The 25,542-nt window shown below is 35.5% G+C and overlaps 1 protein-coding gene across 1 annotated transcript in view; it reads right to left on the bottom strand.

The window, feature by feature from the left end:
• COL24A1 (collagen type XXIV alpha 1 chain) overlaps positions 1–25,542 on the bottom strand; it is a 136,012-nt gene that overhangs the window by 40,739 nt on the left and 69,731 nt on the right. Inside the window, exons 24-36 of the mRNA XM_032217720.1 lie at positions 24,237–24,290; positions 23,317–23,370; positions 22,463–22,516; positions 21,575–21,628; positions 19,270–19,323; positions 18,492–18,536; positions 18,351–18,395; positions 13,112–13,165; positions 10,859–10,912; positions 10,540–10,593; positions 8,527–8,580; positions 4,171–4,224; positions 961–1,068 (exon numbers count right to left, since the gene is read on the bottom strand). Coding sequence (XP_032073611.1) covers positions 961–1,068; positions 4,171–4,224; positions 8,527–8,580; positions 10,540–10,593; positions 10,859–10,912; positions 13,112–13,165; positions 18,351–18,395; positions 18,492–18,536; positions 19,270–19,323; positions 21,575–21,628; positions 22,463–22,516; positions 23,317–23,370; positions 24,237–24,290 — 738 coding nt within the window. The remainder of the gene's footprint in view (positions 1–960; positions 1,069–4,170; positions 4,225–8,526; positions 8,581–10,539; positions 10,594–10,858; positions 10,913–13,111; positions 13,166–18,350; positions 18,396–18,491; positions 18,537–19,269; positions 19,324–21,574; positions 21,629–22,462; positions 22,517–23,316; positions 23,371–24,236; positions 24,291–25,542) is intronic.

Raw genomic sequence — 25,542 nt, 5'->3', positions numbered from 1 at the left:
AAGAATAAGGGTGAGATATAAATGTTTTAAACCAGCACATCAATCAATAATAGTTCACAAAAATTAGAAATGGACAATAATTGATACAATTTGTAGATCATTATTTGTAATCACTCTGACTTTTTCTTTATAATAGAAAACATAAGGTGTATTTATGCCTCATGTTACCTAACATATTACGATGATGAAATAAGCATTAATGTTTCTTACATAAAGAAAAATCCTTATTATGAAGGCCAAATATTGTCTGGAAGAGATGTGATAAAACAATCATTTCAAGATTTTTTTTAAAAAAACTGTTTAAAGTCCTGTTTAGGTTTTGAAGCCTAACACTTTATAAGTCTGCCTACATCACATTCCATGCATATGCAGAGTGTGATAGATTCACAGTATCTTAATCAGAAATGCAAAACCAAGAAAACTGGAACAAAATGAATGCTTCTGTTTTATATCTCAAATCATTATATGACCTATATAAGTGTCAAAAATAATCCATTCCATGTTCTTATTACTATGCCAGAAAATAAGATTAATTATTGCCGTTTGAAAAGAAAACCCCATCCAAAGACAGAGTTCAACTGGAATCAGTAATTTGTTTCATAATATAAGCCATGCCTTTCAAACTTTTTAAGGACAATTTTCTCTGGGTAAGGGTGGCCTTTACTTAAATGTAATAAGTTTCTATTATTCAGATCATGCCATTTATTTCTTCAATTTCATTCTTCCAGGTAATGCTACAACTTTGGCAGTGACTGTATTGTGTGATATATTCCTATAAGTATTGTGGCATTAATTTAGTAGGAAAATTGTCTTACCACGGTTTTACGAACAGTGTAATTTTATTTTATGAACCTTTGGGACACGGTTGGGTAAAATATTAAGGCTAAGATTCTTTAGAACAATTGGGTATATATATATATATATATTGTTAAATCTACAAAAAAATCTGAGTTTACTTACTGGAATGCCTCTGATTCCAGGTTCACCCGGAGGGCCAGTAAGACCTGGAATTCCAATTTTTCCTTTTTCACCATTTTCTCCAGGAAGGCCAGGGTCTCCTAAACTGCCCTAAAGCGGATATAAAGAAAAAGCATCAAGTAGGATGGCATTAAATTATTGAACATTACAATTAAGCAACAAAAGCTTGGTAAAATGTTTTCTTCAGGTAGGTCTAGAGTAGGGATAAGGGCTAACACGTATGTATAATCAGTATGACATCAAGAACATCATTTCCATGTAATATATCTGCAAAACGTACTTCAGTTTTGCTGTACCTTTGATTGCAAAAGCCTTTTTTCCCCACATGCTTAAAAACTTTAAATAAATAGCTCATCTGCACATAAACAGCTCAGGTAACTTAAAATGTTATTGAAGAAATAGTTGAAGTTCCTCAGGGATGTCTTACGTAGTAGATATTTAATAATGTTGGGGAAGGAAATGCAATACAAGCAAGTAATGGAATTTGCAGGCAACTAGAGGATAACTTAAAATAAAAGAGGAAAAGAATGTACAAGTGAAAGAGGCATGCTTCTTCTGCCTTTCCTTTCCTTTCAAAAACAAGATAGAAGAAGAGTACACAACTTATGCTGGCTAGAGTAGCACATTGGGCCTTGCAAGTTCTGCTGAGGGTCACTTTAAACAGCTTTTAATTTAATGTTTAATTTATTTATAAGGCCATGATTTTTTAAAATATTATTCTGTGGGGTTTTGGTAATAGCAAAATCACTTCCATCTAAATAAAATAAGAGAGAGAGAAAAGGCTGCTTTTAGACTCAATACAATCTAAATAATAGGATAGGATAGGATAGGATAGGATAGGATAGGATAGGATAGGATAGGATAGGATAGGATAGGACAGCTAATTCTTTATTGGCCAAGTGTGATTGAACCAACAAGGAATTTGTCTCCAGTGTATAAGCTCTCAGTGTACATTCAAACAACAAAGTGGTATAGGTGGAGCAAAGAAAAAAACTTATTACAACAGGTGAGTTTCAGGGACTATTTACACTTTTTGAGATCTGGCAAGTTGTTGGAAACAAATAAGTATCTTAAATTCTGGAAATACCATGTAGTCTGGGTTTGAAAAGAGGTGCTGGAAGTCTATTAGCTGTCAAAATGAAGACAGGGCACTACTGTGGAATGTGGAAAATATTTGGGTGAAAACATTACCCTTTAACCCAGTGTTTCTCAACTTCAACCACTTGAAGATGTTTGGCTTTCATCTCTCAGAATTCCGCAGCCAGCAATGCTGGCTGGAAATAAACTCAAAACAAGCCTGCCTTAAGTTTATTTCCATTTATCTGTTAAAATAGTGTATTGAACAGTTGTCTGTATATTCACATGCATGATTTCTCCCACCTATAGTGAGGTCTTTTAACCCTGAACCCTGCCTACAAACTCCAGGGCAGAGGTGTCATCTTGAATTAAGACAAGAAGATTTAGGAGAACGTGAACAGCGTTTTCATGCATAAAACCTGCTCATTCACACTTCACAAAAACTACTAAAAATTAGGATGGCTGAGTTTCATAAGGCATCAAGAATTATAGTTCACTGTTCCTAAACAAAAAAGTTCAGCTTAAAGCAGGGTTCATTATTTAAGCTTGCCATAGTAAAAAAAACACCTATAATTCTACCTACATAGTGTATGAGCAACTTGCAAAGTTTTACTATCGTGGAGTTTTTTACCTACTCATGTGAGAAAGGAAACCATATAAAAGTAAGCTTATGAAAAATTTACATAAAGTATATTTTGCTTCACTTGGAAACATAGGATGATACTGTCCACAAATCAAATTATTGTTTCAATATTGTGAGATAGGAAACCAAGGAGGATAATGATGCTGTGTACCAGCACACAAATTGTTTCTATTCTGGTTTATTAACCACAAGTCGTAGATTCATATTGTTTATGAATATAAAGTTTAGACTGAAGGAATAAAAGCCTGAATTGACAGTTGTCTTGCAATTAAATCAAGGTGGAATAGTCCTTGGAATAATCTTTGAGCAATTAGAAATATTATCAGTGGAAATGATTGGACATTCACTCTTGCTCATGATAGCACCCAGATTTTGCCTTTAGAAGAAATATGATTCTTTTTACCTCCCAAAGACCCATTAGATCACACAGATTAGGCCTCCTCCGGGTTCCGTCTACTAGCCAATGTCATCTGGCCACTACCTGGGGGAGGGCCTTCTCTGTGGTGGCTCCGGCCCTTTGGAACGAGCTCCCCGCAGAGATTCGGACCTTCACCTCTCTCCAGGCCTTCCGAAAAGCCGTTAAAACCTGGCTGTGTCGGCAGGCCTGGGGTCGATGAGTTCCCTTCCCCTCTCGAATCGTGTGGCTGTTGGTTGTTTTAAATGCCCTGTATTTTTTGTTGTAGTTTTTGTGTTTCCCTTCCCCTCCTTGGGTTTGTGCGCTGCCCTGAGTCCCGCCGGGAATAGGGCGGCATATAAATAAAATGAACCTTGAACCTTGAACCTTTAGTTACTTGGAGCTTGAAAAATAGCCTGAGATGATATTACTTGTTAGGAACACTGAAGCAATGATTTGTAGACAGTATTTTCCTATGCTTTCAAGTGAGGTAGAATTTACTTTATGTAAGTTTTTCCTAAACTTACTTTAATTTGCTTCCAGGTATACTGTATGAAAAAGATCCAGCACTAGTTTGGGCTCAGAAACTGAATAGGGTTTGGTCTAGTTGTTGGCTGAATAGGAAATCACTAGGAGATATCAGGGCCATAAGATAGATGGAAGGAAGTTCAAAAATATCTTGGAGGAACATAGTGACAAATCACTTCTCTATAGCTGAATAGGAAGTTTAGTTTTGTCCAACCAGGAGCTGAGTTCAATTTGAGAGTCTTTCTACGAGAACTATACTTTCAATAAATCCACAGACTATTTGAAATATATTCCATAATATGAAGGAGAATAGCATGAAGATTCTTAGCAAAATTATTACTAAGAGATCAATTGAGTGTCTTTTGCTTCTCTGTTTTCCTCTAGCAAATGCAACTTCTCTTATGCAATCATCCAACTTGAGAACATGCAATGCCAATGCAGCAGAAATGTTATGCACTGACTTTAAAAGATAATTTAAATTTAGGAATCACAGAATAAAATGCTTTATTTTTTTTCTCATGTAAGTTCAAATTCTGATTTTAAAAAGTACCTTTAATCCATCTTTTCCTTGAACACCATCTTCTCCTGGTGGTCCTCGAATACCCTAGGTTTCAGAAGAAATATATCAAAATGCTATTACTCCAAAAATATCCTCTGCGTTCAAAATTCAAGCAAGAGTACATTATCTCAGCAAAACAACAAATAGATCAGACTAAAAGAGTCAAGGATACAGCAGTTTTATTAAGTGGTACTAGAAAACATATATAGGACCAGTACACAAGGATTTGCTGAATAGGACTAGATATTGTCATTGTCACAGATTTGTCATTTTCTTTAATTTTGGTCCCTCTGGCTCTTCCAAATATACTGGATGCTGAAATCCATTAATCATGATTAACTTTATTCTCAATCTAAATATGGTTTTGTTTTAATACTGAAGAATACAGCAGCTGTCACAAACAAGAAGTTGTCTGAACGTGTTATAAAACAAGCTGTGCTGAACAAACAACCAGAATGAACACTGCATGACAGGGAGATGTAGATTTAAACTTCCTGAATTTGGAGTGAACGGCCATTGGCTTACCTGAAGGGTCCTTTTCTGTACCCTGCAAGGAGAGTCCAAGCATGGGTTAAATTTTGTCTGACTGCCCTGAACTGAATTGAAAGATCTTTAGCCACACCTCCTCTTCCGGCACCTCAGATTTTCTGTTGACGATGTGGACCTGTAACTCTGTTCATAAGTGGTTCCAATGAGATAGTCATTAGTTCAAGTCAGGTTAGATTGCATAAGTCAAATTCAGTAAAGAAGTCACAAGCCACGTCAAGTAGTCTAGATCAAATTAGAATGGAAGCTGTGAGAGAGACCCTGGGGGGGGGTGTTGGACTCTCCTTGCAACGTACAGAAAAGGACCCTTCAGATAATCCAATGGTCGTTTTCCTGTATGCTGCTTGGAGAGTCCAAGCATGGGACATACCCAAAATGCATTTGGCCTTGGCTATGACCTCCTGCATTTCAGGGGAGAGGCCTGACCCACGATCTTCTGCAGGCCAAGAGCGCTTGGCAGCTCGCCGAGTAAGGGGATGCTGTGAAGCCAATGACAAGGTTGGAGGGGAATCTTCTGCCTCCAAGGAGCATTGGAAAAAATCTGCATTATGCCCCATGGATGGCCTGGAGGAGCCAACTGAAACAGAAGAGGCATCCGAAGAAAATTCCTGGCCCTCGTCCTCAATCTCCAACTGAGGATGTTCTTGAATGACGGGGGTTGGGCTGCAGGTGATCCCTCTGCCTGGACTGGAGAACTAGTCCCTGGCTGCTGTAGGGTCTTTTCAGGGTGTTCTTCCTGCGCCCCTTGGCGTCTGGGCACAGCTTTGTCTTGGGACTTGGCCCCTTTCCTTCTCCCCGCCTGGGATGCCTGCTGAGGGCCTCGGAGGCCGCCTTACTGGCATGTCTGGTGAGGCTTCTGCTGGATGAAGGTTCCTGAGCTGACTTGACTGCCATGAGGAACTAACAGAGGCAGTCTGGGCCCCACTCACAACCTGGAGACAGTTAAGGAAGCGAGTGAACTTGCAGTTGCCGAAAACTGGAACCTGGAGCAGACTGTTGATGAATAGACTCACTGGGCGCTATTCAGAAGAGTTCCAGACCGCGCTGGCAATCGAATGACCCTGGCGCGAGAGATCTCCCTGTGCCTGCAAGTAATTTGGCTAAGGGTGGCCTAAATTAAGGACCAAACCTTGCTGTCACTGACCTGGTCTCACTTAGTGACCTAGAGAACGACTGACCGCCGGGAGTCCAGGCAGAAACAGTCGAGCTGCAGAGCGAAGCCTCCAACACCGTTCCAACCACCGAAGAGAAAAACGCGGCAATTCTAGCTTTCAAAATGGCCACCGGAAGTTTTTTCTCACTTAAAATGGCCACTGCAATGACTAGCAGCAATAAAAATGGCACCAAAATTTAAACCTAAAGGCGATGGCGTGAATGGCTGGGTCCTTACACTACTGACCATCGCGCCAAGCCAAATTAAAGCGCAATCAGTTGGGTCCTCTCACTGCTGGCCAATGCGCTGAAGTCGGATTGTAATTGCGTCAGCTTTGAAGCCAGCTCGCAACACCCAGCAGCTTAAAGGAACTGCGCGCACACCCGGAGTAGCCCAGGACACACCGGCAAGGCTCAGCTGCTCCTAGCAGTTTAGAGGGAAATTTAAACAGACCTGTTCCGAGCAGAAATAAAGTCAAAGGTTGGAGAGTCCAAGTTAAGAGCAAATTTTTCCATTAATAGTTGGAACCACTGGAAACATGCCCATTGCGCTTCGACTGAATTTAAAAATCTGAGGTGCCGGAAGAGGAGGCGTGGCTAAAGATATTTCAATTCAGTCTAGGGCAGTCAGACAGAATTTAACCCATGATTGGACTCTCCAAGCAGTGTACAGGAAAATGTTTGTACAGGGAAGTACAGGAAGATAAACTGGAAGATCAACTTTTAAAATAAAGGCTTAACAGACACTAAATAAATGGTACATTTTTGTAGCACTACTTCATACTTTTAAATGCATTTGACAGTATCTTCACTAACAAGTAGAATATTCCTTTCACCTTTCTAAAAGAGTTTAGCATTCTGGAGTAGTTTTCATGACAATAAACCAAAGCCTTTTATATTTTATACTTTTAGAAGAAACATACATTATTTTATGGAAACTAAGACTACAAATATGAATATCTATCTATCTATCTATCTATCTATCTATCTATCTATCTATCTATCTATCTATCTATCTATCATCATATATTCATATAACGATATAGTCAAATATATCTTAATTGGCTTCTATTATATCTTGGATATGGATAGTTATTACTATATATGTTATCTAAAAAATCGGTTCACATTAGAATATTATATTATTGTCCTCACTAAAATGTAATTGCTGTGTCCTTCTGAAAAAGATAACATTAATACACTAAACATTTTAATATAAAGAATCAGGAGCTTGCAACCCCTTGGGATTCATAAACACTCTGAAGTTGTGAGATGTTCTAATAAACTTTGAAATGGCTGTGGAACTGAAGGCTTACCCATTCACAAAATCACTGTCATATTTAAGTAATCATTTACAAGCCACCAATTTATCAGACTGTTATCTGTTGTGTTCTGTAGACCTTCCCCTTGGAGAATGATCAATTCCACTCTTGCTTATCTTTCCAATTTTCTGGTAGCACATTTCAAAACAAAATATTCTTTATAATATTACATCCATTGAACAAGCACAATTTCACAATTGAAAACTGTGATTGACTTTATATCAGAATACATAAGCATGCTATGAAAAAAAATTATTACAAAAATATAAAAAAGATAGCTGTCAACCCCAAGTTGGGTTATTGCTTGAACTAATGTTCTGAATTCGAGTTTTTATCTATTCTTTGAGTACTATTGATTTACTCAGTAACTGCAAATGAATATGCAGAACAAAGCTGAGGCTATTAGAGGAGGCTGACTGTCATGTTCAACATGAAAAATTTATTTCAGAAAAACATATGATGCAGCTCTTATAATTCAGATTATCTTGATCTATTCTCACTTCGTATCTATCATAGACCTATTTGCTATTGTTTCAGAGTGAAAGACACAAAATAATAGTTACAAGAGAGAAGATTTTGATTGTTATAAGAACAACAAATCCTTTCTTGCAGCAATAGCACTTCAATAGTGGAACCAATTAACCAGAGAAGTGATCATTTCCCTTTCACTGGATGAGTTTAAAAAAGGGTAGTTAGCCATAAGTCTGGAGTACTTTTACTTAGCCTGAACGCTAAGTTAAAGAATATAGTACAACTGTTTGATTCTATATTAATAGAAGTTTACAAACCTTTAAGCTACATAATTAAAAACATATTGTGTCTTATGAAAAGAAGGGGTAGGGGTGACATGGTAGCAGTGTTCTAATATTTAAGGGGCTGCCACAAAGCACCTGAAGACAAAACAAGAATCAATGGGTTCTTGCAATGGGAAACTAATCAAGGAGAAAGCCAACCTAGAAAGAACTAAGATAAATTCCACTGGCTGAGAACAATCAGCCAGTGGAATGGCTTGACTCCAGAAATTGTGGATGCTCCATCACTGGGGATTTTAAAGAAAAGATTGAAAAGCCATTTGTCTGAAATGGTATAGGGTCTCCAGACTGAAGAAGGGGTTGGCTTAGAAGACTCCAAGGTCTCTTCCAATTCTGTCATTCTTTCTTTCTCTATCTTTAAATTTTTCTTTAATCAAACATGATGCTGATAGTTTTCCAGATATAGCAGAGGCCTTTTCATCTCTCATCTGCTTTCCTAATTCACATAGCCTTTTTGCATTTCCAATATAATTCTGCCCCTAGCAGCAAAATATGCTACAATATTCAGTACTTACTCTTACACCTTGTTCACCTGGTGCTCCAATATTGCCAACTGGTCCAGAATCTCCCTGTTACATGCAACAGAAATATATCACATCAAGCAAATCTTATTCTGATCAAGTGAGCAAAACACTAAGTTTGCTACAATAGATATCTAAAGTTTGCTCTTTATAAAACAAACTCATTTCTTAAGCATGTATTAGTCTTTATATTGTTTTTCACCACAAATAAAGTGCAAATAGAAAGGCAGTTTTTCTGCAAACACAAATGTCAAGTATAGTGGAAAGATAAAAACATCTCATTCTTAACTAAGCCAGACATGGGATAATTAACATAGCAGAATTGAAATGAATGCTTATATAGTGGCCTTCCTTGATGACTGAACTCTATGTTTACAAAGATGAAGCAATGAGAGGAACTAGAACATTTGCTAGTTCCTGAAGACCAACACTTGGATCCTTCTTTCTTTCTTTCTTTCTTTCTTTCTTTCTTTCTTTCTTTCTTTCTTTCCTTCCTTCCTTCCTTCCTTCCTTCCTTCCTTCCATTCATTCTTGTGAAGCTTGGGGTGCCTATCCTAATTCCAGAAAGTCTGACTCTAGTCACGTTCCATTCCTTAACTGGAAAGAGAAGCTGGGAGGAATTGAGTAGTAGGCAGCTATGACTGTGATTTAGAAAAGACTTGGAGTTTTCCTGTACATCTGTATCTAAGTGTGACTCCTATCATGGGTCTTTGGTGCCCTCTGAGTTTGGTTGTTTTCTTGCAAGCGTTTCATTATATATAACATCATCAATGCACCAATGATTACTACCTTATTTTAGATCCCATTTCCCCATCCCTGTTATAAACTTTTTTGAGTTATTCATTCTATGGATAGGAATTTGAAAATGTTGTAACTTGCTTCCATGTGTCACGGCCTGCATTAAAAACAGCTAAATTTAACCATGGAATAATTTCCTTAAAGGCTTAACTTCTCCTGAATTATTTTCTCTGTTTTATATGAGCAACAGTTCACTCCTATATGCATATACTGTAGATAAAATCTTGTTTGAGGTTTATAAAACCTTTTACTGAAATTATGATTGTTTCTTAATGCACGTTTCACTATAATTAACATTTAATTCAATTCAAAGTATATTGTGATGCTGGCAATTATGTTTCGTATAAGTATTATACATACACATTCCATCTCCCTATCTCATGTCTACTTCTCTCTTTGTTGGGAAACTGCAAGCTAAACTGGAAGGGGGATTAAGTGGGGGTCTAGCTTGGAGCCATTGCACAGCTGCAAGATGCATAAACTTGAACCACCCCCCATCCCCAAGCTACATGAAGCTTTATCTGGTTGTTTCCAGGGAAGGCAAAATCTATGAGATTCTTGTAACAGAAGTGATATATAATAAAATTACTGACTACAGTTATTCAAAAGTGGCTCTGATTGCTTGCACCTGACAATATCAATTCTATTAATACAGGATATTAGCCTTTTTTGTTTTCTCTAAGTACAAACATCTAACTAATGAACTGTGGTGGCGCATTAGTTAAGAGTGCAGTATTGCAGGCAGCTACTGCTGCCTGCCGGCTGCCTGCAATCTGACAGTTCAAATCTCACCAGGCTCAAGATTGACTCAGCCTTCCATCCTTCTGAGATGGGTAAAATGAGGATCCAAATTGTTGGAAGCAATATGCTGACTCTGTAAAACCACTTGGAGGAGGCTGTAAAGCACTGTAAAGTGGTGTATAAATCTAAGGGCTATTGCTAATACATATCCTCACCTAATTTATAAAATTACTCATGATTTATACATGAACAGTGCAGAAATGACACTATCATCAACCAGGACCCATTTAACTGAAACATCATAGCTATTTTCAGACAGAATGCTTCTCGTGGAAATAATAAATAGTTCATGTATAATGAAATGAAAAGTATCACCATGAAATATCTCAAATATATGTGTACAGAAATAACTGCCTGTTATTCCTCATCATTCAAACTGCACCCCAACAAAATTATTCCAACAATCACCCTTGTGCCTGGTTCTCCTTGTGGTCCTGGTTCTCCCTCTGGGCCAGGTGATCCCTGCATTGAAAACATATAAATGAAATTATCCGTTGTCCAGCACTAAATGCTTTCCAATATGATGAAACTCACTAGGAGGTTCACAGGACTATTTTTTTTAAAAAAGGAGGACTTATTGGGGTGATAAATGAGATACTTGTTGTATAGTATCTTATTCTATTATGGTGCAATATCCAATTTTTAAATTCCTCTATACTTTTTACTTTGATGCAGCAGGATCTTCAGTTTTGCTTGTCTACATCATTTGGTGATGTAAAGGACTCACCTCAAAGCCAGCTTCACCTACAGGGCCAGCATCACCTTGTTCTCCCCTCGGTCCCTTGTATCAAACAAAAATGTATGTGAGCATTACATTCTTATTATGAAAAAAAAACTACTTTTATACCAATACCTGTAACATCTGCTGGCCAGTTTTTGAAGACGTTTTTACTCACAGCTGGATATTTCCTTTTTCCAGGTTCCATTAGCTTCTGAGAGTAGAATAATTTAATATGGTCCCCATCCTTAAAGAGGATTTGTTGCAACAGTGCAATCATCATCAGGCAATGGAATATTTATCAACAAGGCTTCTTATTAGGAGTAACATTACATTTGAACCGTCCAAACACGTAGCTCCATATTCAGTAACATGCTCACAGCACAAGTTTAGAGACATGACATAGCTGTATTACAGAGAAGAATGTAGTTGTATACATGTAGAAACGCTACTCTCACATAACTCAATCTGTATGTATATCTCTGTGATCTGGGGTTTAACTTCGAGGCTTTCCTCCTGTCTTTTAAAGACAAACTTGACCATTCTCTGCAGACTGGGTGGTATCCATCTGCAAATTGTCCTGCCAACTTCCTTCATTCTTTACACCATTCATGGAAAGGATATAACTTTGAGAATTTATGTACTTCTGGACTACAGTACAAGAAATAAGGATAAGAACTGCCTCATGGTAAGGCTCTGAAATAAGTTTTCAGAAGCCCATGGAAGGAGTAGAGGTTGTAAAAGAAATCTCAGTTATATTTGATACAGTAGTCTCAGCATGAAAGTTGATGTCTACTAAACTTGGGGTTTCCGGCAGTGCCTTGAAATTTCCAGCTTTGGAGTCCACAACACTGTTCCTGATACCACTTGTATCAGCAAAACCAGGAACTCTGCTAGATAGCTATGGCAATATCTATCTAACCTTCCCTAGGATCAAGTACTAAGGCAGATCAGGTTTGGCTTGTTCTTACATTGGGGGCTATATGGGTTTACTAGCCTGGATTGTTAAAAAATCCCAAAGTTAGCAAAAGCAAAAAAACTTCCATAGTATCTCAAAAATTGGTGACCGCAGGCATGGACATATCTCTGTAATCACCAGGAACTGACCTTGATTTAAAGGGAACTATCTTTAGTTTAATATATCGATTTTATTTCAAATTTCATATTCTTTTTGCTTTATGCTATGTAATTTCAACCAGTTTTTGTTAAATACATATGAAAGAGGCCGGATCTTGATTTTGTTTTAATGGATTAATTAAATTCTGACAGCAGATTCTCTGATTTTGAATGGAGAAAAGAAAAACATGCATAGTAGGACAAATAAATGTGGCACAGAATTCTGAATCTAGGCAATGGTTTTATCTGTAAATCTTAACAATAAGATTTTTCTGAAACTAAAACTGTTTCAGTAATTTTTTTCATATTATCAGCCAAAAAAATAAACCCCATGTGTAATAATTGCCAACAGGCATTCTTGTGAGGCAATGAGCCAAAGACCAATCCTTTACTATTCCCAATGGCACAAATAAATAATACACCAGATTTTTGAAATTAAAGGTCAGTGGAGTCAAACTGCACCTTTCTGCTGGTATCCTAGTTTCTCTTAGATTAGTTTGAACAATTAGCAGACAATACTTGCTACCTATCACCAACAATGTATAGCCTTTTTGTCTAGGCTAGGAAATTTAGATGCTTCAACAACTGCTTGTCATAAAGACAAAATATCTGAGACCAAATTAATTATACAATCACACCAGCTAACTATAGAAACCTGAGACACTCTAGATTAAATCCTGATCTTGGAGGGTGTATATTTGTGAACTGGTAAAATTGCAGCACAGAAGGTATGTGTTATATTATTTATACTTGATATAAATGTACTACAGTTGGGTAATCTTTTGGGAATAAAAGGTCTCATATGGGTTCTCTATAAGCAATATCTGAACGATGAAGTAAAAGCTGAACAGAAAAGGCCAGAAAAGGGATTTTTAAAAAAATAAATGAATGCAAGTCTTCCTCTCTCAACCACTTTCATGATTTTCAGACTTTCATAGACATGTTTAAGAGGACAATCTTCCATCTTAAAAAAATAAAGAAATTACTTTATTCTGTAGAACAGAGAGACTTACTAAGAGCCACACAGTTTCAACCTAAATACAAAGGTGCTTCTTTAATATATCTTTAATTACAGTATAACAAGACACATGTTTTCCAAGAAATTATATTTCAAATTTCAAATGAAAGGAAAGGAAATCAACTTACTGGTTCACCTGAAGGACCTGTATCTCCTATACTTCCAGGAAGGCCAGGCAAACCCTGAAAACACAAAACCAAAACGCTACTTAAATTTTACGTCAAAACTTCATAAATTGACCAAAATGCAATTCATAAAACATCTTCAATGACACTTAAGGTTTTTTTTTAGTCCAATAATTTTGTTTCTACCATTTAAGGACTTGTGGCTGTCACTGACTGGCTGATTTATGAATTAGTAAATAATTTGTTTTGGTGAGCGGTATCCTAAATCATCTTTGAAAAGTTAAGATATACAAACTAAAGATAAAATCTTCTTTATCTGTGAAATAAACTACAGTGAATTCCATGACACTTACTTCGTTGTAGTCATATGAAGGCATACTATAAATATATATGAAAAATGACAAATAACTGCTACAGTCTGGATGGCCTTCTTGTAGGATCATTTAGGGATGGAAACGAAAGAATGGACAATCTTTTTGACGCTGCCTTTTCATGTAACAAATCAGAAAATATACCACTGAAAACAAAAAAGGAACTTAATTTTAAAGCTTAGCAACATTAAGATATGCTTTGAAAAAAATATTCTATATATCTCATTTCTTGTATATGGCAGACATCCAAAGTACTATTTCCGTGTCATTCAAAACTGATTCATGTAAAATGTCATATTGTTTAAGAAATACGATACTATCCTCCAGAAGCACGGCTAGCTACATTGTAGAGGAAATGCGTGTGTTTTTCATTATGATAGGAAACTATCTAATTACATATGAAGCATTCCCAGTAGCAGTTCTAACTCTGCAATGCTTTACCCAGGGAGTTTTGCTGACGTCTGATTAATGCCATTTCGACACTAGACAAAGATCTTTTCATTCATACAGGTATTTCAAATAAATCAGAACACATTTATCTTTTCAATGCTGTAAATGTATTCGGGCACTTCATATTTTTATGACAGACTCAATTTTTCTGTTTTACTTCAGCATGCTTTTAACATTTTTGTCTAATTTTGGAAAATTTAGCTTTTCTTGGCAAGGTTTTCAGAACTCATTTGCCACTGCTTTCTTCCTAAGGGTGAGAGATTGGTTCAAGTTCACTGAGCCAGTTTCCTATCTAAGGCAAGACTAAACTCATGGTCACTTGGTTTCTAGCCTGATGTCTTAACTACTACGTCAAACTGACCCCTATATAAGCTGCATTTTAAATTGGAGTATAAGGATAGATTTGCTTTGAAATATATACAATACTTTGTTCTTGGCTTACAAATGCTGCCTTATTTGTAGTATAGAATGAAACAAATTTTGCACAAAATTCTAGAACTAAAAATATCCCCCCCTACTGCCATAGTTTGGATTGTAGGATGGTTGTGTTATCTGCAATTCACTAAAACTTTCAAGAGTTCCTCTAGATTATGCATATGTCTGTACAAAAGAATAGTTAACAAAGCTATACCTTTTTCCAAGTTTTTTTTAATAATTTTTTATTTTTGAATAAACACAAACAGACAAAACACAACAAACACCACAAAAATATCTTCCATTACAAATTGTAAAGAGTGTGTCAATTGGTTACAAAAAGCTTTAGTGTATCCCATCCACAGTCATCACCTACAATTCATATCAAGTTATATGTTTCATATCAAATATATTTATATATATTACTATCATCATACCTCAATCTTCATATGACTATGATTGTTTTTACATCCCTTTTATAAAATATTCCAAAATTTAAAGCAAAACCACATGATGGCATTCCGTTATCTATTTTCAATATCATCAAGCAACATTACATCTTTATAACACTTTCTAAATAAAAATTAATTATGTTTAATAACAAAGTTTCTAGACCTCTTTTCTTAATCACTGTTTACAATTTATATCCAATTTCTCTTTTATCATGTCAATACAAATATTACACTATTATCATTATCAATAATTTATTTAACAATATCCGTCATCATTTCATTTTATTTATTTTTTTGGTCTTCGTTTAATTAAATTTGACTTACTCTTTTTTTTTAATATTATAAGCCTTTATACATAACAGAGTTTCTAAACTTCCTTTCATGATCACCAATTAGAATTTATACCAAATTTCCTCTTATCAATCCAATACATATGTGTACGTTGTTATCATTATCAATTATTTATCTAATTATATCCATTATCACTTCATTTTTAACATAATGCTCTAATTTTAACTAAATTTGACTAGTATTTTATTAGTTTCCATGTCTCGACCTGTGTCTTTCCAGTAATAGTGCAGTCTTATGCCTTTTGCCATTTGTAGAATTAATCTTCTGATTTCCTTAATCAAATTTGTGTGGACTTCTCTTCGCAACTTGTTGCTTTTTACATATCTTGTAAAATCTCGAGACCCTCCATCAGCTTCTTTAATCAGCTTATCTTTGGTTATCAGTAGTGCTTTTGTCAAAGTTTCTCTCCTTGAATCCATCAATTCTTCTCTTTTTCTTCTTCTATACCTTGAAATCTGGTGTAGAGCTCCTTTCCATCTATCTTCTCTTTCCATGTTCCACTCTTTCCATCTCCAACCACATTCAGTTCACTGTCAGTATCCACAATTACCTTGCTTCTTTGTTCATTTTTCCCTTGGGTTTTTAGACTCTAACCTCCACTTTTTCCATTTGCTGGATATCTTCAATTTTTCCATCGAATTTTACTGCATTACAATCTATATTTTCAAATCTCTTCTCAATTCTCTCTGTTGTTTCTAATAATTTTGAATTTCAAACATAATATGTTGTAATGTTATGGTTTCTTTTTGGTGTTGTGCCATACTTCCAACTAGTGAACACTGCCACTCTAGTTTCAAAACAAGATTTTGTTTTCACTTCTCTCCAGATGCCTCCAAAGAGCACCTGTTATAAACAACCCATGCTCTTCTCCTTATCTCTTCTGTAAATGAGCTGAAACCTTTGAAGTGTAAAGTCAAAATGATCAAAGATAAAAAAAGAGAAAGCAATATTTCCAGGATTCAAGCTCCAACCTCCAAGTGGCAGTGTAACTTCTTTTCCCTCTGATGTTGCTACCCTCTTTATATTCCTTTTATATCTTCTTTATATTCCAGGCTTAAAAGAAACAAAATTCTTAAATGGAGCAAAAAAAGAGAAAAAAACCCATCCAAACCAATATTATAAAAATAAAGAAAAATATTTAATCCATAGGTAAAAAAAGAAATGGAAGAAGAAAAACCAATACTTTCACTTTAAAAGTAGGAAATATTTGCAAACCTTCCATCCATAAAAAAAAAAGAATAACACTGTCCAATATAGCTTAATTTCGCTGCTTATTTTCTTTTGTTTGCAAGTTTAATTTAGCTTTGTTTTTTGGGGGGGCAGTCTCTTTTATAACAATAAAATTTCCTCACCAGATGGACACGCTTTCTCTTTCCGCTTTCCTCCCTTTGAGGAGCTGTCTCAACTTCAGCAGCTTTTGGCTGCGCTTCTGTGGCGGGCAAAAAGAGATTCTCTTGGATCAATCAGGGACTTTGCAATGTCCCTGAGATCAGCAAGATGTCTTCCCTGTCACTGTCTCTTTGGGACGGTTTAGGTCCAAAAGGACCCTCCAGCGGCAAAAGTATCAACTGTGATCTCGGAGCTCCGAGATCGCACGTTGTACCGTTGTGACGTCAGCTCCTGTCCCACCTTTTTCCAAGTTCTTGTCGCTGCTTCAGAGCCCTGATTCTATCTGCTCCCACGTGCTCTTACACCTTAGTATATGTTCTTAAGGCCATATTTCAAAAAGTATGCTACTTTTTCTCTGGTAAAGGAAAAATATATATTTGGTCTTTTCCAGTTGCTGTACAAATAACAGGACAGCACAGATCAGTTTCAGATGTATGTTCAGGCTGTGTATCAAATATTGAAGTGTATTTAATGTTTACTTTAGTATCATTTAGAGATATTGTATATTTCTTTTTACTTTTAAAAATTAAGTATAACTTGGCTTGCTTATGAAAGTATTGTTGTATACAACAATATGAAAGTATTGTTGTTGTATATAACACTGAGAAATTTAGTTTAATAATTTAATCTACAGTGTTATTGACTGATTTGTCTTTATATGTTTTATTTCCTACAAATGAAAGAATACAAAATAAAAAGTTGTTGCACTACAGGGAATTTATCATCTCTTCAATCAAAGAAACTACAGGGAATTTATCATCTCTTCAACATGCTCTCTGTTATCTAATGCAACTATTAATGTCACCTGAGCCAGTGGCATTATTGTACTTACCCTCTATGTATAGGAGCTACATAGATCTGATAAATTATATTACATAAATGCCTTCATATATTATTGATAACAGTAATAGCTGCCATCATTACCTATGTCTTTAATTATACATTTTAAAACTTAGATAGGAAATGTGACTTTGGGCTGCACTGTTTTCCAGTCTTTGCCAAAGCTTAACTAACCAGCCAACAATGGGAGAAAAGACACTGCAATTATTATATCAAAACTAAATTCTGCTTTGGGTGCTACATGTAGATACTTTAAACACCTCCCCTGTAATACCTTAAAGCTGTTATTTTCAAAGATCAGGAAAGTAATTCTGATCGGACTTGGGCTATGGGGAAGGAACAAGTGTTATGATTCTTCTCCTGTTTTCCATTCATTTTAAATTAAAAGAGAAATATGAATTGCTGCAGAAAAAAAAATCTGCAATACTTGACAGGACAGAATTCGTACACATTTGCAGGAATTTTATTAGAAATATCAAATGTTCAATTTACTTATATTAGCAATATAAAAGTGTAACACAATGGTGGCGTTCATATGATCCACCAGGCCAGGGAAGTTAGTTTTAGCCCCAAAGAACCCTATGGTTATTTGAATGAAAACTAGACTAGTTTCTAATAAAGGGCCTCTTCGTTTAGTAACCACAATTAGGACTAGCAACTTGGTCATTAAACAAAGTAGTTACTTTGAAATGAAACTGTGACTGTGCCCACGATCTTACTTCAGCTTTCATTTGTTTTAAAGACTTGCAAAAGTTGCAAATGTGAGGGTTGGTTGCAAAGTTACTTTTTCATCACCATCACAACTGCAAATATTTCTAAAGGCAGTCATTAAACAATAGTTACTTGTATTCGCAGAGTAATTTAAATCCAGCTCATGTTAGGTGATCTCAACTACTATCTAACTCAATGTATTATGTGAGAAGCAGAATGGAATTACAAAAAAATAAATCTTTCACCGAAGCATGAGGAACTTACTGGTGCTCCTGGATTGCCTCTTTCTCCAGGGATTCCAGCTTTTCCCTGTGTAAACACAAAGGAGGCAATGTGTCAATTCTATTTCAAAAATATTGTCAGAATTGATGCCTTAAATATGAATGCTAAAAAAATGCAACGTACAATGAGACCAGGAATGCCTTTTTTCCCAGGGTCACCAACTTCTCCCTAGGAAAAAGAAGGAATAGGGCTATTTTAATGTACACTGTATTCAAAAATGACAATTTTTCATCTAAATTCCAAATTATTGACATTTTTTTCAGCGTGAATTATTGGAAAATTGGTCATCAACCACAGAAATGATTGCAGGTACTATTTATTTCTTTACTCCTTTTTATACCACTTTCTAGAAAAAATATCAAAGCAAGTCACTAAAAATAAACTATTACTTGGTCAAAATTACAGTGAGGTCAGCCTTTATTTTAGTCTGGATGATGCAGTGAAGACACCATAAGATACCAAGAAGGAAATGGCATAACATAGCATAACATAACAGAGACAAAAAGTCAAGTTCCCAATAACAGAAAGATTATATGGTACTGTACTACATGCATCTAACAGCATCATGTGTCATTTTCTGGGGCAAAAGCAGCGCTGATTTTTTTTTTTACTACCGGTTCTGTGGGCGTGGCTTGGTGGGCATGGCTTGGTGGGCGTGGTAGGGGAAAGATACTGCAAAATCTCCATTCCCACCCCATTCCAGGGGAAGATTACTGCAAAATCCCCATTCTCTCCTGATTAGGTGGGAGTCAGGAGGCAAAGAATAGATGGGGGCGGGGCCAGCCAGAGGTGGTATTTCCCGGTTCTCCGAATTACTCAAAATTTCAACTACTGGTTCTGTAGAACCTGTCAGAACCTGCTACATTTCACCCATGGGCAAAGGTAAGAAATTTAAGTTTACCTTAATACCTTCTGTCCCTTGTTCTCCCAGAGGACCATCTTGGCCTCGTGGTCCCTGATGAATTAAAACAAAAAACAGTCAGGAATGATGCAACGGTTCACGTATATGCATCTAAGGATTCATAAGACAAAATTCAAGCACAAAATCTGCAACTGCTGCCATGGTAATTCACAGAATTTAATTGGATCCAAATGAGGACATTTTGTAATTTTTTTCCTATCACTTACTACATTTTTCCCATACATGCATATAGAATCCATTGGGGATTTAAAAAAAATTGTAAGAGATAATAAACACCACCTTTGAATAAAAACATGAGAAATCAGTCTCTGCAATTTTTGCCAACCCCATTACTCTCTTTTTTTCTTGTCCATTACTTTTCTATTTGACCCACAGACATGATCACCTTAAGATGTGCCTTTCAAGATAGAAATTGCTAGAGTGCAATTCCCTTCTTGAAGTTCTCAAGATCTTTTGTTTTTCCAGTAAGTAAACTCCAATGAAATTGATTTTCCACAGTCTTAGCTACCTTATCTCTGTAAGGTAGTGGGTCTCAACCTTCCTAATGCTGCGGCCCTTTAATACAGTTCCTCATGTTGTGGTGACCCCCAACCATAAAATTATTTTATGTTTTCTGTATTTTTTCAAAAATATGTGTTTTCTGATGGTCTTAGGTGACCCCTGTGAAAGGGTTGTTCGACCCCCAAAGGGGTCCTGACCCACAGGTTGAGAACCACTGCTGTAAGGGAATAGGGATGTGTCATACATAAATGATCAATTTGGAAGTGAAATTATTCTTACTTCTGGGTGAGGAAACTAGATGTCTCCAAAGGATTGGAAATGTAATGTGGCAAGGATTGACAGACTGAATGACAAGCCCAGTCTAACAGAACCTCTCCAGATAGAGGAGAGAATGAGGGATTGTGCTCAGGACAGCAACTCCTTGCAAGGATATCATAACACAGTAGTTTCCCATGGATTTCAGTGCCAAAAGATGAAGGAAGTCATTAAGCTCTCAGCCACACTTTTAAGAAAACTAGATTCATTAATCCTAATACATTTCAAAAAATGTTGAAATGTATTTAAAGTTGAAAGAGAAATTCAAAGCAGCAAGTATGAAAAAAACATCTTGTGAGTTAATCTTTTTTCCAATACAAAGGACAAACTAATAGCTTAAAGAATGTAAAGAAATTGAAATAAATGGCAAAAAATATAAGGAGGTCTTAATTTAAGAAAGTTGCAAATGAATTCAGGGACCAGACAATTTTGGAATATTAGGACTTTGCTAAAGTTTGGGAAATAATAAACAGTATTTTTATGGGAATATAAATTGCTTAGTCTATTGGAAAATTCATTTTAAAACCTGGAGTTTTTGCAATTTTAGAAATAAAGTATTACAGGAGAATAACAATTAAAAGCATGAGAAAGAAGGAAGGGGGAAAGAGACAAGCCATTTTTATGGCTCCTATAAAATGACAGAAAATGCTATAACATTTAGACATTTCAGGAGATTTTTGAAGAATGGGGTCAGAAACTAATAGCTACAATGTTAGTAACAATGCTTGCTGATATGGATGGATCATTTACAAAAGATTTTTAAAAAGAAATGAAAGATGTGAAAGGATGAATGGGATAAATGACAATTGCCTGATGCAGAAATATAGAAAATAAAGAAATTCTGGATTGTAAGACATATATGGCGATCAAAATGGAAATACAAATAATAAGCCAAGATATCTGGATAATTTTGCTAGGTTTAAAAATGACAGTTGTTAAAAACGTGAAAAAAACCTGATGGGAGAAAGAAAAATTGAAGGGAAATCAAATTCTATGAGAGCATCTCAATGAATTAAGGACTAAGATTATTAAAAGTATAAAAAAAAGGAATACAAAGTTGATTGATTTGATCAGGATTAAAATAAGACATATATTTATAACATTCTATGACTCCCCCTTATGGTCTTTTTGCTGACATCTGGATAGGAAGGTTAATTATTCATGGATTTGTGAATGGATAAGAGAAAGATTATGGAAAGATGTGTATGAATTGTTTAAGGAGTGGAAAAATTGTAAGTTTGTTTATACTTGTTACAATTAAGATCAGAAGTCTCTTATTTAAACATTGTTTTTCTCCCCTTTTTTCTTTTTTCCCTTTCTTTTCTTTGTATATCTATCTATCTATCTATCTATCTATCTATCTATCTATCTATCTATCTATCTATCATCTATCTATCTATCTATCTACACACACACAAACACACACACACACAGAGCATACTTTAGGGGTCATAAACATACTACTTACTCTTCGACCTTTAGAACCCTGTGATCCAGGTGGTCCTCGTGCTCCTTGAGGTCCCTAAATAATAAATAAAAATGACACACATATTTATCATAGAGCAAACTTCTATTTTTATGTATCATATTTTGTTACCAACTTTCCTCCCAAAAGGAAAAACCTCAGAGGCCAGACCAGAAAACGGTCACCCATTTTTCTCATTGCCCTTTTTTGAAGCTTTCTCTAAAGTAGGCTAAAATTTCCCTTTAGCCATTCAGCGGTTTTAAAAGACTTAATCTCCCCTAGTCCCAGTCCAATACTTTATCAATTGCATCATAATTGCAGATATGGAAGAGTAAAGTTGTATGAGAGGCAATTTATTATATCAGCAACTTGAACGAGATAACATATCAGCCATGGCATTACTTTCTAACAGATAGGCCTTAAAATGATAAATTAACAGACACATATGCTCACATAGATACATGTCTTATTTGTTACAATATCTGACCTCATGTGTCAAAAAACAAAAATCACTGGACTAGATCCACTAGGAATTACGTGGAGATTTCACTATGGCTGGAGAAGTAATTCATGATCCTTCTTTCTTTCTTGCTACTATACAATGTCCCAAAAAGTCTCATTTCCCCCCATAATAGTTTTACAGGGAAAGACTGCAAATCAATTTCTCAATTTCCCATTACACTGAGAAATTAAGCCTGGTTTAAATATCTTATTTTGAACTCACTGGATATAAAAGCTTTTTAAGGTTGGACTCATGCCTTTAATATTCCCTACTTTTGGCTGAATAATTGTTCTCTAAAGTTATACTGCTTATGAAAAGACTTAAACGTAAAGGTTAATGGAGATGTGATTCATGTGGAGATGTACAAAAATATAATATTTTATACTTACAGGTAGTCCCTGTGGCCCTACATCACCAGGGCCACCTGGTGGACCAGGGTATCCCTGAAATAGAAATAAATATAATATGGCTGATACATGGATATATAGTTACATTTGTTTCAGCTTGTATAAATGCCCTCAAAAGCATTCTTCTTATTTACAATTTCAGAACTGTGTTCAAAATTCTTATGTTCTTTATTAGTGAAGAAAACTTTTACTGGGATGCTAACAAGCCTCTTAGAGGCTTATATGTATTTGCATTTGCATATATATTTGATTTTGATGGAAAATAATGATTTCTCTCTCTCAATTCAATAGTACCAATACTAGTTCTACAGAAATATATCTGTGAAGTCAAACAACATGCCTTTGATCTAACTTCCAAATTATGTTTCAGGGAATTTTATAATATTCCCCTTCACTATTTCAAGCTATCTTTTTCAGATACTTTCCTTCTCAAACAGAAAGTCCTAACTTTAAAATAGAGATTTTTGATTGATGTTCAGTGATTTATGACTAACCAAAGCTACATTTTTTGCTGATAGTATTTTTAAAAAATAGTCAATGCAGAGTTAACATAAGCAAAAACCTACCATTGAAAAATAATGCAGTGTTTCAATATATTTTAAGAAAGATGAATAATATTAAGACCTACAATTACTGATGTAATAGCTACTCATTTTTCTTGCCGACTGTTTCATACAAATGCCTCTACATGTAAACAGGATTACCTTAAATACTTAGTAAAGACAGGAATTTTCCAGTAACTATTTAAGTATGTACTTTCTATTTAAGCTTTGTTAATGTAAGATAAATAAATAAAATTAGCCAATAGTTTCTTAGTTAACCCTGGATTTGCTTACCGTGACACCTTTTTCTCCAGGAGGGCCCACTGGGCCTGGATTACCTCTGTCTCCCTTAAAAGTAAATAAACAAATACATACATACATACATACAGTTCCTACATATAGTAGTTTGTTTGATTTTTGACATTAGAATTGCATATCCAGTTTTGAAATATTTGTAATAATGAAAATACAACTTCTATACCTAAATAAATATTCAGTACGGTGGTGTGAATGGTAACACCTGGTTCTAAGCTCATTTCTAAGCTTCTGCAGGAATGGAAAACAAAACCAGTAGCAGCTAAGTAACTACTTTTGTGCCTACATGTGAACCTTTTTCCTGTCTCCATTAATGGATTTATCGCTAGAGTTCCCCCCCCCCCTATTTTGGGATGAATGTGTGTGATTCAAAACAGGTTTTAACTAACCCAGGAAGGACAAGATGGATGTTCTCTTCCCCATGAAAACCATACTATTGTTTGTCATTAAAAATGTGGATCCTAGCGGACTGTGTGACTTTCAACCCAACTGTATTATTTGTTGACAGATTCTATCGATCGTCTGCTTGGAACATATTCATTCCATTTTTAAAAAATCTGCTGTAGTTTTATTATTAAGTAACATTTTTGCAAGCAACATGGAGTAACTTTTACTCTTTTGCACAATTAAATTCCAACACAGATTTAGAGAATAAGCATGCTGTTATGTTTACATAAAATTTCAAGTAGTGCAAACTCTCCCAACTAGAAAATGAACCCATCTGTTACTTGTACAATAATGTAAAAAACTGCAGAATCTAATCACAGGATTCTATCATGACAAATAATCTTTTCTCATATTGAACAAAATTTAGAACACCAGTTGTAATACACAGTATAGTACATATTACTTGTGCTGCTCTTGTTACATTAATTATCAGCTAACTTCTTATAGTATACCTTCTCACCAGGTCCCCCAGATAGTCCAATTTCTCCAGGTGAGCCAATAGGTCCCTAAAGAGCAGTAGAAATGGAAAAGCATATAATCCAGTAGCCTGTCATTTATAGTCAATATTTATAGAAATAGCATTCAGACTTATATACCACATATAAGTACTTTATAGCACTCTCTGGGCAGTTTATAATGTAAGCATTATTTGCATATACCAACAATCTGGGTCCTCATTTTACAAACCTGGAAGGATGGAAGACTGAGTCAACCTTGAGTCCTGTCAGGATCAAACTCCAGGATGTGGGCACGTTTGTCTGCAGTACTGCACTTTAACTATTATGCCACCAGAGATCTTATGATGAATCTCAGCAGCTTATATTTATTTATATGGCCATATGCACATATGAGTCCAAACAATTTCTATGAATAATCGGTATTAGACAACCTGTATAAAATGTTCACAATTTATTGTACACAGTATATTCCACCTCTTAGTTATATGAAGGCACTACATGCAAAACTGAAATTGCTTTTGCAAATCACCCAAACTATTAACAACTTTACCTACAAATTAAATAATATATTTAAGGACTCTTAAGAGCTAGGAAAAACAATGTATATACAGAATCCTTAAAATTACACTGCTCTGATTGCACTAATATGCATATTTATAATATGAACTTTGTCTATTGGCGTAACAATTATGTTTGAAAAATGTAACGCTATTCTCATGATTATTGGAACTCAGAATGATACAATTGTCCTCATAAGCTGTTCAAAGCTTCCTTTTCTTTCTTCCAATTTGGCTATTGCATAGGTCCCATTCAACAGAGTTCTGGTGGTATGTACATTTGAGGATTTGCCTTTAATGATTAAGCTGCTGGCCTAATTATTATGTGTATGATGTCCTCAAGGATTAAATCCCAATGTCAGTGCAGTAAATATTTGTAACTTGGCATCATAATTACATATACCTTGGTGTGTTTTTATTTTCATTTTAAAATTTGTAAAGCATCTAAAATGATTCTGCATTCAGCTTCATGTCTTTTGTATAAGGCAGCTCCAATCTTACAGGCTTCAAATGTTTTCATGAAACGTTTCAGTTCGAAGAGCTTTTCCCATGGTCAGTATGGTGGATATTGAAGAAATTTTAAATATGGTATGGGGAAGGCATTACCAGTGCTTAAGCCAAGTTTTATTCCTCTGTTAAATTTTGTTCTTCCAACTCTCATGCATGCCAGAAAGCCCCCGGCATAATTGCATCCCTTTCTAAATACAAATTAAAACTAAATATAATGTATTCAAATATAGGAA

This window comes from Thamnophis elegans, chromosome 5 (assembly GCF_009769535.1).
Source record: "Thamnophis elegans isolate rThaEle1 chromosome 5, rThaEle1.pri, whole genome shotgun sequence".
Taxonomy (NCBI): Eukaryota; Metazoa; Chordata; class Lepidosauria; order Squamata; family Colubridae; genus Thamnophis; species Thamnophis elegans.
This window is presented reverse-complemented; position numbering and strand designations above follow the sequence as displayed.